The sequence below is a fragment of the Simochromis diagramma genome, unplaced genomic scaffold, assembly GCF_900408965.1.
Source record: "Simochromis diagramma unplaced genomic scaffold, fSimDia1.1 OVJJ01000649.1, whole genome shotgun sequence".
Taxonomy (NCBI): domain Eukaryota; kingdom Metazoa; phylum Chordata; class Actinopteri; order Cichliformes; family Cichlidae; genus Simochromis; species Simochromis diagramma.
The window spans coordinates 1,015,124-1,031,475 of NW_024387444.1; the positions used below are offsets into that span (position 1 = coordinate 1,015,124).

A 16,352-nucleotide genomic window follows, 5' to 3' on the forward strand; every position below is an offset into this window, starting at 1 on the left:
CACGTGGGACAGTTTTGAATCCTGCTGTGCTCAACTTCCCCACATTGTCAAGTTCACATAAGTTGCTGATTTAGCTGGACATGAGTTTTCAAGTTAGCTTTTTTTTTTATGTAACTGGGACATTTTTAACTTGTAATTCCATGTTATAACAACAACTTCAGTCATCTATCATCAAACTGATATAGAATAATATGTTACAATAACAAACATCTAGAATTACATTTTACAGTGTGTGGTTCCTGAGGAGGAAGAATGGGGAGCAGAGAGAGGTGAGAGATGTCGCCCAACTGGGCAAGAGATAACGTCAAATTTGCCTATACTTGATGTTACTGTACAAATGGTCCAGTGACCTGTTTCCTCTGGTAGGACACTACCATGTTGGTAGAATTTGGGGAGTACAGATTTCAAACATACCTGATTAAAGTCCTCAGGAACAATATGGACGCCCTCCACATTGGCCTCTAAGACTGGTGAGCAGTGACTGTCTATAATTCTACTGTTATGGCACCAACCCTGAAGCACATAAGCACAGAGCTCTAGGCCCCTTCCCTTAGAGACTTTGTTGCCGTCATGGCAGTGTAATGTCTGGCCCGGTACCTCGACTGATGCATTGGGGATGTTTGGACGAAGCCAGGATTCAGCTACAAACAACACTCACAGAAAAAGCAGTTGTAGTAAATCTCTGATTGCAGCTCATCTGGTTTGTTTACTGAGGGATCTGGCATTGGTGAGATGGATGGAAGTATGAAATGCATTTATTAAAGTGACTCTGCATCAGTTAGAGATATTTCTTGAAGGATGGTTAGTCATTAGATCCTGCTGGCCCAACAAGAAGTGAAGTCATTTTGGATAACATGAGCAATGTCATTCTGATAATTCTAAGTCAAAGCTGAACTTAACTATGCATATTTATTTTGGGGTATTGTTTAAAAAAAAAAAAAGAAATGATAGCACTTCATTAATTTGTCTTTAGGTCTTTGTTTAGAATGAATAACCTGTGGTTCTGGTTTCAGGGTCAAGCACAGTGACTTTTCTTTGTCCTTCTTCCATACAGTAGTAAAGTAAAGTAAAAGTAATTTTTTATTTATACAGCACCTTTTAAGATGTCTTGATGCTTTCTCAATCATCCAGGAAAGTAAATCTCCAAAAGTTGGTTCTGTTCATTTGGACGTAGCGTTTTGTGGGAGAAACGTTTCGTCACTCATCCAAGTGACATCTTCAGTCTCAGCTGACTGCAGGTTTCCCCAATCTTATGCAAATGTACTGTTTATAAGATTGGGGGAACCTGGTGTGAATGGCTTTTGTTTCAGAATCATTTCTGAGATCATATCTTTCCATTGATTTAAGCCAAATCTGACTTTACACTAACATTTATGGAAGGTTTAAAGAATACAGCTGAGGGCTGTAATTGCGGTGATTTTGCTTAGGGACGCACTATATCCGGCTTTTTTTTTTTTTTTTTTTTTTTGTAACATTGGCCTGTACAGAGGTACGGGGTGGAAATGAGACGGAAGCTGCTGACTGAAAATGTTCAAATAAATTCACTTTCGCTTGGCACGCTCCAGCCCTCCTCCTTCCAGCGGTTCTCTTTTCAGCTGCGCGCGCTGCTCGCGCTGCGCTTTACACACAACTTTAGAGACGCAGAGAGCAGAGTGCCACGCAGAGCATCGCTGTGCGAGCATGTCCCAGGTAGAATTATCGTTATTATAAGATGATCCTGCTGCTCGCTCTGCTTTCTGTTCTCTCTGGAGAACTGGGTCTGTGCCAGAAGGAGAATGAAGGCTTCAACTTTGATGGAGACATCCGCCAATTCGCCGTGACCCCCAACACGCTTTACATCGCCACAGAGAAGAGGCTGTACCAGCTGAGCCACGACTTGACTTTGATCAACAGTCTGACCCAGAGAGGAATCTTAAAGACCGGAAACCAGCAGGATGATGTGCAGTTTTACCGGGTTTCTGACACAGCTGAGTGGAACGCAACTTTCAGCATCAACGTGTTGTTGCCTTTTACAAAGAATGACTCTCTGATCAGCTGCGGTGTGACTGACGATGACTGCGGCCACTGCGAGATTCTGGACTTGAAGAACATCTCCAGGCTTCTGTACAGAGAACACATCCAGGTGGGGCCTCTGAAAAGCAGCAGCAGGTCAGTCAGCTTTCTGGTAGATGTGAAGAAGAAAACTCAGGCTGACACTTACATTCTGACCGCGATCCAACAAAACACAGAAAAGCCCGAAAACAACAAGTGTGGTATTAATCGGCAGACTGTCAACCTGCAAGATACAGATAACAAACAGGGTGGAGGTATATTTTCTCTAGCTGATGGAGCTTCAGGCACACCTGGGATCAAAAGTAAAGGTGATGTGGAGTTTGTTGACGGGTTTCAGATCAATTCAACCATCTATCTGTTCTTCAACGCGCTCTCAGGTCAAACCAACAGAGTCCGTCTTATTTGGCTCGAAGGCGAAAAAAGCAAAACTGATACACTCAAGTCTCTGCGGGGCGCAACTCTCAGTGTCTCTGACAGTGAAAGCAGCAGACTCGTGGCCTCCTCGGTCATCCCGGGGGAGCTTTGGAGCGGCGTGTTCAGTGTGGATGGAGGAGACACCAACACCCAGCTAATGGTGTTTGACATCAGCCCTGATTACAGCAGTGATGCCGACAGAGATCCAGACTTCTACACCTCTGTGCCATCAGAAGTGACGGTGAGAGCTTTTCAAACTCTGATTTAATGGTTCTTAATTTAATGGCTCCAGTATCCTCTGGATAAATGTCCCTTTAAAAAAGAATAAAAGAACTAAAATATACATTTTAACTACAACAAAAAGAAAGTTTTGTTCTTTTGTGCGTCTTAATAGAGTTATTTTTGTAATATCATTTCAGCTGCTGGAAAAATCTTGTCATGTTTGAGCATCATAGACTGAAGAAAGATGAGAGAGCAGTTTAAGACTTTTGTACAATTGGTGATAAAATAATCCATATATTTGTTTCTCCACACATACTATAGCAAAAAAAATTGTTATCTATGAATCAGTTTAACTATTAAGCCAACTGTGGGATGTCCTAATGGCCACACTTCATGTCTGAACTTCATATTTCAAACTAAAATGACAAAATCAAGAAATTCAATTGACTTTGGTGACAATGCAGCAACAGACATGCTTCAGTGAGGCTTCAGGACTTTCAGTACTTCTGATGTTCAGTTCTTCAGGTCAGTTATTTCTGATGTTTTTCTGTTTCTCAGCCAAAGATCCTCAAACCGAAGGCAGTGATTTTCAGGCAGAGCTACATGACCTCAGTGCTGGCAGTGAGGCAGAGAGGCTGGATGGTTTTCTATATTGGGACAGGAGACGGACAGCTCATTAAGGTTTGTATAAATTATCATACATCAGTTATTATTAACAGAAAGAAATAAAGCTAATGTTCAGTATTTCAGAAGCCATCTAGTAGCAGTAGGGTATCTATTGAGAAACTGTTAACTAAACAAATTTAATGCATTAACTGTTTAGGAATTACAGCCATTTTTATACACAGGCTGCCATTTTCACAGTCAGTTGAGGCCTAATTTCGTTATGTCACAACATTTCGCTGGAAGTCAACGTATTAGGCCCAAAGAAGTGTCAGTGCAAGTAAACAAGGCTGAACAAGCAAAAGAAAGCAGACAGACGGCAGAGCCTGTAGGAGAAGCCAAATCAACATTCCAGATCAAGAACATCCAACGAGTCTGAACAAGTACAGAAGACAACCGATGTGGATGTTTGCAGCAGTGTTTCATTAGTTTACAGCTACAGAGCATCATGGAATCCCAAGAAAACCCTTGGAGAAGTAGTTTTGTCATCCTGCATCAAATTTTGAGTTAAAGAGACACCTTCAGGAATGTATATATGGAAACCATTGTTTACACTCGGGCACAGGAAGACCAGATTAGACCTGGCTGAAAACATCTCAAAGATGCCTAAAAATAAATATTTGGAAAGAAACAAAGATTTACTGGATGATGGTTAACGGGGGGAAGAAAAGTGTAAAAGCTGTATAGTTTTGTTTTTAGTGTAAATTCTAACATTAAAAATTTTATCCATTGTGTTTGCAACACTTGTGATCTTAATTATATGATTATCAGCTTTATTTATTTTTTACATTCTTCCTAGAGTCCCATTTTTTTCAAAGCAAGGTTGTAACTAGATTAATCACTCACACTGCTTCTGATTTGACATAAACAACCAAACAATACAACCCCCCCCCACTGAGTACAGAAACAATAGTACAGTCTCTCCTTCTTGTTGTCAGCTGTCTGTGGACAAGAACTATCACGCTGCCTGTCCCACGGTGCTCTACAGGACCAGTGATGACCGCAAAGTGTTTCCCAAATTACATCTGGATCCAGTGGGTCGTAAACATGTGTATGTGCCATTTACAAACCAGGTACTTATATTATTTACTGATTATCTTAACGTCACATGTACCTGTGCTGCATTTTAAAGTGTTTGTTGTTCTAGGTGAAGCGAGTTCCTGTGTCAAAGTGCAGCACGTACACAAATGTGCAAGAGTGTTGGTCTGCACAGGATCCATACTGTGGTTGGTGTGGCTCTAAAAGCAGGTGAGAGAAACAACATGCAGCTGATGTCTTCAAACAATTCTGAACTTGGTGATCATTTCTTCTTCTTCTTCTCCTAGCTGCACATTTGAAGATGACTGCACAGATTCAGACTGGCTGTCCATTCCTGATGAGTCCCAACACAAAATGATTTCCCACAAAGTTGAAAAGGACACAAACGGACAGGTACAGCTTACAAACACACTCGGGACTGTGATCATTTGTGGCTTTCAGGTGTTTCTCAATTATGTTCTTCATTTTCAGATTTTACTAAAAATCCACACACACCTGACTGTGGGCCAGGAAGGGCCGTCTAACTTTGCCTGTCAGTTCGTTGGAAGGTCCGGCTCGATTTGTGCTTCGAATAACCCTCCTCCACATTTCCCACAATGCACCTGCATCCTGTCTGATCGTACGCTTCCTGCTGATGGTCAGTGACTTTTCAGAAATAATTCCAGGAATAAAATGCTTCACAACAAAAGTTATTTATTGATTTGTAGTATTTGCCAAAATAAGAAAATTAAATCAGAAATATTAATGACAGAGCTACTCTGACAGATGAAATATTCTAACTGTTTATTATTATAGTGGTACAGCTCAAACATATATACTACTAATAGTAGAGACTTTCACACTTAAGTTTTTTTTTTTTTTTTAATGTACAGGTCTGCATGTCACAATAAAATTCAGACTTGGGACATCACAGCTGTCAGAACAACTGAGGTTAAACGACTGCTCTAACATGAGTGGACCACCAAGTTTCATGTTGTGAGTCCATTAATACTAGAAATGATTCAACGACTCAGACTGTGGACAGACAAAAGTGGTCCTGATGTGATTAACAGAAAAATCAGACAATCAAGTCGCAGTTAGAAATCAAAGAGAACGAAACCTTACTGATGAAAGCTGGAAAAGTTGAACAATTGAATGAAACTGTACGGACAGGATGGACAAGAGACGAGTGGTCTTGTTGTGGGAAGTCTTTATACTGGTTTATTTCAGCAAAGCCATGAGTTTGCTCATGGCCCGGAGCGTACTTGAAAACATATTTTCATTATTAAATGTTCTCGGCAGTAAACTCATACAGCGTCCTCAGTTCAGCTGAGCTTTGTTCAGTAGAACTTCTTGGCTGAACATCTGCTCTCTTCCTGTTATTCATTCAGGATGACGCGGACTGAGTGTTTCTGTTTCTGCATGAAAAGTATAGCAGTCTCTTTTCATTCCCAAAAGTACACGTAGTTGATTCCTCTTCTTGAATCCTTTCCTCGGCATCTTGGTCCCTCCTACCAGCTGTGGCAGGAGAGGACATGAGGAAGAGAGATATTTAACAAAATAAGACATCCTGTCAGTTAAGACATAAATGAACCATAAAGAACTTTAGCGACTGTGGCTGAGGAATAAGAACTGCTTCAGTGCAGATTGGATTGACTGAGCCGACACGCAGTTTTCCTCAGGAAGTGGGTGGAGAGCAGGCAGGTGGGGTCAGCGTGTGTGTTCGGAGGTCCAGGTGGTTATGAGTAGGAAAAACAAAACAGCTTTGTCCTTCTCTCATTCACTCCTTTTTTCCCTATGGTGCTTTTTTGTGCTCATCTCACTCCTCTGTTTTCTGCTCAGGTGTCGGCAGTGTATCAAAGCTGGTTGTGGATGGAACAAAAACAGCTGTTCCTGGGCTAACCAAGGAGAGACTGGTGTACTAGTGACTGATATTATGGATTTATCAGTCTGTGTGCTACATTATTTTAAATTCATCACTTTTTAACATTCAGCAAGAAACGTGGGCTTAATGGTAGAAAACAACATTTTTAGTAAAGGCCAGACATGCTAAGAAAAACACAATTACTGAGCAAATTTCCTACTGATTAACTTATTTTGAGGATGACATTTTCAAGTATTTATTGCTTCATCAATACAATGATTTCCATGTTTAGTTTATAAAAAAATAAAAATGCTTTTATTAGCAGTTTTCCTCTTTTTGAACTAAGATAATGTTAGCCACAACAGGTCCTAGATCAGTTCTGATAGATTACAGTGCTACGCACATGCTAAGTGCTGAATCCCCTCCTGCAGGACAGAGTTTGCCAAGAGTTGGAGTCTGGGAAGAACTTCTCCGTGAGTCTGATCCTCATTGTTCCTCTGACACCTAATCCACATCCAGTATAATGTCAGCAGAAAGAAATTAAATTATCTATTTTTTTTGTTTGTTTCACTGTCAGATCCCAGAGATCTCCTCCATCACTCCCAGTGTGGTGTCTTTCTATGGGACAAACCATGCAGTGTTGTTAGGTCGTAACCTTGGTGATGTGAAACGAGTGAGGATCCAGACACACGCTGACTGTACTCCAAAAGAGTGAGCCACTGTACACATAACTAAGACAATGCTGGGAAATGACAAATTAAAGAGCAGATTTTAATACAGGGGAACACCACCCATATTACAAACCTACATATTCTATAATTTAACCCTCTCAAAGCAGGTGTTGCCGATTTGCAACAGTTAAAAACTAACAACCTGATTACCCCACATACATATTTTATGAGGTTTTTTTTTTACTCAGAAGTACCACTGCAGGACTTGGTTGTGCATTAGCAACAAAAAGTTTAATTTGAGCCTGAGAGGGTTAACTTTGACAGGTCAATTCTAAAATAGTTAACAGTGTGTTTTATAAAATACTAACAAATCCAGAATATGTACAATAAGAGTCTCCCTTCACACAAAACAACAATAAAATATTAAATAAAGAAACAATACAAGGATTCAAAATTGAGGTGCAAAAGAAGAAATTAGTAGAAATAAAACAACAAGTTTTGTCTGTTTTCAGGTTTTCTGCATATCGTGGTGATGTTATTGAGTCTGTGTGTCTTTGCCCAGGTCTCCTGTTTGGGGCAACACTGGTATCAGTCTGACGTTCCACATTCCCACCACAGAACTTAAAGGTGTGTCCAGCGTCTGCGTTCTCCTCCCAGATGGTAGTTGCCATGGTGATGCTAACATCACTTACCGCTCATCGCCATCCTGTAGCAACATTACCCCAAGCAGCAGCTGGATGAGGTAAGATTAGTTTTGCACAAAGCGTTAGCGACAGCTGCTGATGGTGGATCCAGAACTTCCAGCAGCTAATGTCACAGAAAGAGTTTAAACTGAAGCTTTGCAGTACTGGATGACTAAAAGGAACTAGTGCTGATAACTGTTTTTGAGGAGGTAGTCACCTCTGACTAAATTCAGTTTAGTTTTTAGAACCAACCTATCAAATAGAACCAAATTAACAACCATACAATATCTGCAACACATTTAATGTGACATATGGAGAGCACTGTCTCTAAGAAATTATCTTCTGAGAAGCGCAATAAAAAACCTGATAAATCAAAATGATAATCATCTGCAGTTCATTTTAACAGGGAGTCTTCCTGAGGCAATAAAGGCCGATAGTAAAGGTGGTGTTAATGATCCAAATCTAAAACTACTTTAGTCTTATTTATTTATTACAAATATAACATGTTAGTGGGAAAGAATAGAGACAGATGGATATTTTTCTGCTCCATCAAGCAATAAGCTTATTGTTACACCTTTATTGAGCTCTGCTGGTTTTCTGCTATAATGCTGTTGATCTTTCTTCCATTAAGAAGTGATGCAGCATCATTTTTATTCTCAAGTAAACTCTTAAAGAACCCCACGGTGATCCTTTCATGCTTTGGCCTTTATAGCTACAAAGCTAAATTTGTTGTTTTAGTCCATCAGACACTTTGGTCTGCATGAGAACATAACAACTAGGTCATCCTCAGATGATGACTCATTATACTCTAGTGTATAGAAATCTCTTAAACCTGCAATGGGAGCCACTGCAGTACAGTTTTACCATTACATTGAGGTGTCATTATAAGAATTCTTCTCTGTGATCAAGAGTCTTTCATACTCTCTGCTCTGCATAAATGCTGCTCTGTGTTTGGTAGTGGGAAGAGGAAGCTCACACTCATGGGGTCTCACCTGGACCTTGTTGAAGGGGTCGTACACAGCCACGCCAAGCACGACGTCAAGCTTCCCATCGACAGCAGCTATCAGGTCTGCAGACACACACAGTGTAAATGGGATTGTTGTTACACATCAAATATATCATTTTACATAATATGTCTTTCTCTGGTTGATTTACAGAGGTAAAGATGTCATGGTTCAAACTTTCAAATTTTAAAATGTTCAAAATGTTGGCTGGTTTCAACATGAAAGCAGAACACATTCAGACTAGATGTGTTCTTAAATGCCGTTCAAACAAACGTTTGTTCATCATTTTAAAAGATAATAGGATGAACACTAGTGAACGATGATTACAAAAGCACTCATGTTAAATGAACAAACAAATAAACAATGAACTAACATTAAAGCAAGCTTCAGTGTTTGAGAAGACAAATTAATCTGCTCCACTACGAGGTTTTCTATTCATTGTGCATGTGTATGAAACGTGTGCACACCCGGGTTTTAGTCAACTTAAAAAATGAGATCAAATAATTTCAAAACTGTTCTCATCTTTAACTCTAACCTGTACAATATAATTTCAAAACCAACTAACCAACTATATTTTTAAAAATTATATTTTTTAAAATATATTTAAAAATAATAATAAAACATCCAATTAGTTGGTTGCATACGTGTGCACAAACTTAGTTAGCCCAATACTTTGTGGAAGTGCCTTTTGATTAATCAGAGGATTGGGTCTCTCAGCATGGCATATCTGACCTGCCTATTCTTACTTGCACCAAATGTGTAAAGTTGTGAGAGCATGTGCACAGGCATCTTCTGGTTATCCCACAGATTTTTTAATGGAAATAATTAGACCCCATCTTATCTTAAAGACAGCATCGTATCATATCACCCCAATAGAGCACTTTGCGCTCAGACTATTGATTCATTGGGTATTTAAAAGTAGAATGGGAAGCAGAGCCTTCAGCTTTCAGCTCCTTCTCTGTGGAACCAGCTCGAAGTTTGGATTCAGGAGACAGACACCCTCTCTACTTTTAAGATTAGGCTTAAATCTTTCCTTTTTGATGAAGCTTACAGGGAGTGCAGAATTATTAGGCAAGTTGTATTTTTGAGGAATAATTTTATTATTGAACAACAACCATGTTCTCAATGAACCCAAAAAACTCATTAATATCAAAGCTGAATGTTTTTGGAAGTAGTTTTTAGTTTGTTTTTAGTTTTAGCTATTTTAGGGGGATATCTGTGTGTGCAGGTGACTATTACTGTGCATAATTATTAGGCAACTTAACAAAAAACAAATATATACTCATTTCAATTATTTATTTTTACCAGTGAAACCAATATAACATCTCCACATTCACAAATATACATTTCTGACATTCAAAAACAAAACAAAAACAAATCAGCCACCAATATAGCCACCTTTCTTTGCAAGGACACTCAAAAGCCTGCCATCCATGGATTCTGTCAGTGTTTTGATCTGTTCACCATCAACATTGCGTGCAGCAGCAACCACAGCCTCCCAGACACTGTTCAGAGAGGTGTACTGTTTTCCCTCCTTGTAAATCTCACATTTGATGATGGACCACAGGTTCTCAATGGGGTTCAGATCAGGTGAACAAGGTGGCCATGTCATTAGTTTTTCTTCTTTTATACCCTTTCTTGCCAGCCACGCTGTGGAGTACTTGGACGCGTGTGATGGAGCATTGTCCTGCATGGAAATCATGTTTTTCTTGAAGGATGCAGACTTCTTCCTGTACCACTGCTTGAAGAAGGTGTCTTCCAGAAACTGGCAGTAGAACTGGGAGTTGAGCTTGACTCCATCCTCAACCCGAAAAGGCCCCACAAGCTCATCTTTGATGATACCAGCCCAAACCAGTACTCCACCTCCACCTTGCTGGCGTCTGAGTCGGACTGGAGCTCTCTGCCCTTTACCAATCCAGCCACGGGCCCATCCATCTGGCCCATCAAGACTCACTCTCATTTCATCAGTCCATAAAACCTTAGAAAAACCAGTCTTGAGATATTTCTTGGCCCAGTCTTGACGTTTCAGCTTGTGTGTCTTGTTCAGTGGTGGTCGTCTTTCAGCCTTTCTTACCTTGGCCATGTCTCTGAGTATTGCACACCTTGTGCTTTTGGGCACTCCAGTGATGTTGCAGCTCTGAAATATGGCCAAACTGGTGGCAAGTGGCATCTTGGCAGCTGCACGCTTGACTTTTCTCAGTTCATGGGCAGTTATTTTGCGCCTTGGTTTTTCCACACGCTTCTTGCGACCCTGTTGACTATTTTGAATGAAACGCTTGATTGTTGGATGATCATGCTTCAGAAGCTTTGCAATTTTGAGACTGCTGCATCCCTCTGCAAGATATCTCACTATTTTTGCCTTTTCTGAGCCTGTCAAGTCCTTCTTTTGACCCATTTTGCCAAAGGAAAGGAAGTTGCCTAATAATTATGCACACCTGATATGGGGTGTTGATGTCATTAGACCACACCCCTTCTCATTACAGAGATGCACATCACCTAATATGCCTATTGGTAGTAGGCTTTCGAGCCTATACAGCTTGGAGTAAGACAACATGCATGAAGAGGATGATGTGGACAAAATACTCATTTGCCTAATAATTCTGCACTCCCTGTATAGTTAGGGCTGGATGAGGTGACCCCAAATCCTTCTTTAGTTATGCTGTAATCGGCGCAGGCTGCTGGGGGATTCCCATGATTCACTCTATATATGTTTATAAACCACTCTGCATTTAATCATTAGTTATTATTAGTCTCATGCCCTCTTCCACAGTGTGTCTGTGTCCTGTCTTCCTTCTCTCACCCCCAACCAGACCAACATGTCAGATGGCTGCCCCTCCCTGAGCTTGGTTCTGCTAGAATTTTCTCCCTGTTAAAAGGAAGTTTTGAACGTTCTGTTGAATTTAGGTCTGGGCCCGTATCCCTAAAGATTCTGAGAATCCTCTCAGAGAGCTCCTAACTTAACCTAAAAATTCCTTGCCAGGAGTTTTAGCTTAGAAGTGATTCCAGAACATTTTCAGTGAACTCTGAGCAAGGAATGGATGGAAAATCCTATCTTAGTGAGGAGGTGTGGTTGACCCCGTTGCTAGGTATGAGTCATCATTTCAAAAGCCGTGATTGGTTGATCCTACAAGTTTGATGGAAATGAGCTTTTGGTGATAATAAGCAAAGGATGTACCCTCAAATCAATAAACATAATTATAAATCAAATCAAATCAAATCACTTTTATTGTCACATCACATGTGCAGGTACATTGGTACAGCACATGTGAGTGAAATTCTTGTGTGCGAGCTTCACAAGCAACAGAGTTGTGCAAAATACAATAATGTAAACAAGCAAAATACAAGAATGGCTACATCTGAAACTAATAAATATATGTACAATATATAATAGTATATGCATTTCTGGATGTGTATACTAAATATTTTTCTACGTGTGTGTGTGTGTGTGTGTGTGTGTGTGTGTGTGTGTGTGTACACATATTTTACAAATTAAATAGAGTAAACAATAAATAAAATATATAAAAATATACAGAGTTGAGACATGTGCAAAACAGTGGCATTACTGTACAGTATGGAGTGCATAATGTTAAAGTTCCAGTAGTGAAGCTGAGGTGTCTATGACGTGTTCAGCAGTCTGATGGCCTGGTGGAAGAAGCTGTCTCTCAGTCTGCTGGTACGGGACCGGATGCTGCAGAACCTCCTTCCTGATGGAAGTAGTCTGAACAGTTTATGGCTGGGGTGACTGGAGTCCTTGATGATCCTCCCCGCTTTCCTCAGGCACCGCTTCCTGTAGATGTCTTGGAGGGAGGGAAGCTCACCTCCAATTATCCGTTCAGAGCACCGCACTACTATTATACACTCTAATCTTATGCTGACTGTAATTGTAAATAATATTTCATATTCAAGAAAATATCTGGAAAATGAATAGTAAGCTGTAGGGGTTATAGCCTAACATTAGAATCTAAAATATGTGAAAACTTAAACTCATTACACCCTGTTCAAATAATGATTCGTGTCTTATTTGCTCATATTAATATCCTAGCTGGCATATTTTGTACTTTCACTCCCATATGGACCCCATTGAAAACAAGATGGCCTATCTCAAGAGGCTGTCCTTAATGAAGTAGAAATCACAATGTTACAAGTCCAGTGTGGTCTTAACGGGGGTAACACGGCTCAGCTTTTAGCAATGTCTGTGATTGCAGACCCAAGTCATCACTGCTGCATTGTTGCATTTTCCCGGTTGCCAAATCAGGATTGTGATTACTTTCGTCTCCGGTGTAATAGCGTTGTGGCGTCGAGTTGGTGAAGTAATTGCATCTCTAAGGAGATCCACCACAAACATGATTCCTGCACGATCCAATCTGTAGCATCTCAATAATTCCCTGTCATCCAGTGTTTGCGGGACATCTCTCCTGCCTCTTCTGTTGGCCATTTTGTGCAGCTGCTTGGGGGAACTCCTAAGCCACTAAAAGTCCTCTTCCCTGCTCTTAGCAGATCTCGCCTTAGGAGCCCTTTTAAGCGCTAGGAATCTTGAGGAATAGCTTTTATATTAACTGGGATTGTCGTGTTACTTTTAGGGGAAATTCTAAGAAAACGTCATGACTCAGAATTTTCTTAGAATTTGGCCGCTAGGAGCCACTTTTTGCACAAAGATTCTTTAGGGATACGGGCCCTGGACTCTGGCTGAGCCTTCCAAATTTTTAATTTTATTCTAATGAAGACATTCTTTGGCTGATTTGGATGTATGTTTTTCGTCATCATTCTAGCAGACTCCTTAAGGTTCGGGACTGATATATTTTCAACAAAAAAAGGAAGAGAAACAAAAACAAACTTGAGTCAGACACTTGTTATAGCGGTATGTTGTAGCACAGTTTAATCGTGTGTGTGTGTGTGTGTGTGTGTGTGTGTGTGTGTGTGTGTGTGTGTGTGTGTGTGTGTGTGTGTGTGTGTGTGCTTTTCAGGTCATGGTAGCTCCTGTGCTAAAGAATTAATGCTCAACTATATTTAAAAAATAACATCACTTAAGCATCTCATCCAGACATTGACTTTATAACACAGAATGTATTTAAACTCCTTGCAGAGTCTCAGCTATGACACACCTGAAGCTGAAAACACTTTGATGATTTCTAGCAGCACTGTGTTTCTAAAAGCAGCCAATGAAACTTTAGCCTGCTCTTTAAACATCACCTACCATCCAGAGCCTGAGTTTACCAGCTTCACAGCCATAAGGACAGGAAACAATGTCCGCATCACCTTAAAGGTAACATTGTTACTTTTGCTTTTTTTTTTTTATCGCATGTACAAACAGGAGTTCATTAAAGGTCAAACTTTGTTTCTGTTGTTTTAGAAAAAGTCAGACAAACTGGAGATGTCAAAAGACGAGTTATCAGTGTGGGGCGTTCAAGACACACAGGAATACGGCTGTTTCCTGGAGGCCAAAGAAACCAGTAAAGAGACTGACTCCTTCAGCTGTGAGATTAAAGGGCTACCCAACACACGATTCCAAAAGTTAAAGGTAAATCTTTCTTTTAAGCTATAGGCAACACTTTCATAGAGATACATTTGTTGTGATAATAGGTCCAACATTATAGCAATCGTGTTACCATACAAAGTACACAAAATATATTTCTGATATTATTTTAAATGACTGTTTTCTAAAATAATGCTATAAATACGTGATATTGAACTTCAATACACAATCAACATAAAACAAAACAAAACTGATCAAATGAGTCTGTGGTGAGAATAGCAAAAGTTTTGAGTAGAAGCTTTAAACTTGTATCAAGTCCAAAAATATCTATTAAAACATCATTTTTTAAACAGTTATGTTCAAATTGTGATATTTCCTTGAGAATAGTTCTGCTGCTCTGGTGAGACTTCACCCTGTGAAATGCTTTTTTGTATTTTCTAGATAAAGTATGGTGACAAGACAATAAGCCTCAGTGATTCTTCATCACACCATGTCTCTCCAATACTGCTTTCCCTGCTGATAATTGGACATATTGCCAGTAAGTTGTGTTGACATATTGGCTTTTTCTATAAACCCTGAACAAATTTCAATTTCAATTATGTAGTACAATTTCTGGAGACCTTTTCTACTCCATCTTGACAGCGTTCTAGTTTTTCTGCTCAGGTTAAATTGGTTACTGTTTGGCTTTTTGTATTGGTGGCTATCTGTCTATGGTGGAGGAGACGCCCAGGGAGATGAATGGATTTTGACCAATGATGCCCCTCTCTGTTCAAGTGTTTTCATGTTATGTCTGTTTGATTAATAAATCACTTTGATGAATAAATCTTCCTTGTTTAAAAATGTGCCATGGTGTGTTCTCCCTCTGTTTATGACTTCTTGATGTCTTTTATTAATAAAAATTAATAAATAAATAAAAAAAAAAATACACCAAATATAATAATATACACCAGAATCTCATTATAGCTTTGGAGTATGCTTGTGCACAACATCCCACAAATAACTCAAATTTCAAGAGAATTTTGTGGGAAGACATAATTAAATACCAATCATATATATATATATATTAATATATTATATATATATATATTATATATATATATATATTAGGGGTGCAACGATATTCGTATCGATATTGAACCGTTCGATACAGTGCTTTCGGTTCGGTACGCGTATGTATCGAACAATACAACATTTGTAATTTATTTTATCAATTTTCCTTCTGACGATGCTGTCTGTGTTGAGCGCTCAGTGAATCTGTGTTCGACCACTCCGCCTAGGCTGCACTGTCGAGCGCAGATCCACTGAGCGCTCAACACAGACAGCATAGTCAGAAGGAAGAGCGCAGGGCAAGCTAGCGAGACAGAAGTTAAGCTCTACTTGCAACATTCAGATCTGGCGTTTGGAATTATTTTGGTTTTCATGTGACATATGACCCTGAAGGTAAGCGAGTCGTGGACTAAAGTAAAACAGTATGTTGGATGTGCCATGCAATGCTCAATTACATTGGTGTGAACTAGTGTGTTAGCGCAGTTAGCTCGTTAACGTGTTTGCCGTCTAGCCCCATGCACGGAGCGATCGGCGGTAGCTCGTTAACGGAGATTTGCCGTGTTGTGGCGTTAAGGTCATTTCAACAAGATTAACCTGAAAGCACTAGTGGGAACACAACGAATATGACTGCACATTTACGCCGACATCATCCTAGTGCAAAGACAAGTGGAAGCAGACAAAAAAAAGCAAGCATGCTACTAACTTTAGCCGAGTCATTTAGACAGCTGTTAGCACATGATTCTCCTTATGCTGCTGAGAATATAGCCCAGAAGAAGCGGATAGTATAGCTTTTATTTTGGAAAGAGCCATTTCTCTGTAATAAACTCTCTTTTCCAAAGATGAGTGATTCCTCAATCAGATACAGGGCTTGCAATATCGCTAGCCCGACGTCCCGGAGCTAGCGATTTTTTCAGTCGGGCTACCAAAATCTATCTCTTCCCTGCCCGTCGGGCTATTGTAGGAAAAATATATGTCAATGCTTTTGCATTCTTTCAGAAATGTAGCTGGGTAATTATGTCATTGGCATCGGTGAGCCACTGTCAATATGTGACATATTGAAGTTGCGTTTGAATTTGCGCTTGTTTTTTTGCTTTCACTTTGCAATGTGCGAACTGTGTATAGAGAGCGACAGCACTGATCTGTGAGTGATGATAATTTGTGCACCAATTCCTCTGACATCGTCTTATTAATCGTTAGCTTACTATGCAAACATGACAAGTGAAATCTCCCGCAGCAAGCTTA

General features: G+C 39.9%; 1 protein-coding gene across 2 annotated transcripts; it reads left to right on the forward strand.

The window, feature by feature from the left end:
• The first annotated feature begins 1,572 nt into the window (after nt 1-1,572).
• On the forward strand, nt 1,573-14,907 carry LOC120722556 (plexin-C1-like). 2 transcript variants are annotated; one of them, XM_040013570.1, is made up of 15 exons: nt 1,578-2,707; nt 3,247-3,369; nt 4,290-4,424; nt 4,499-4,599; nt 4,677-4,782; nt 4,861-5,026; nt 5,262-5,364; nt 6,211-6,316; nt 6,664-6,705; nt 6,810-6,943; nt 7,466-7,645; nt 8,545-8,653; nt 13,674-13,853; nt 13,941-14,108; nt 14,505-14,907. In XM_040013570.1, the coding sequence occupies exons 1-15, from the start codon at nt 1,712-1,714 to the stop codon at nt 14,613-14,615; spliced, it is 2,760 nt and encodes a 919-aa protein (XP_039869504.1). In that variant the 5' UTR covers nt 1,578-1,711; the 3' UTR covers nt 14,616-14,907. The 2 variants fall into 2 exon arrangements, with proteins under 2 accessions (XP_039869505.1, XP_039869504.1); XM_040013571.1 differs by lacking the exons at nt 13,674-13,853; nt 13,941-14,108; nt 14,505-14,907 and adding an exon at nt 13,555-13,599 and having other exon boundaries at nt 1,573-2,707.
• The last annotated feature ends 1,445 nt before the right edge of the window (nt 14,908-16,352 follow it).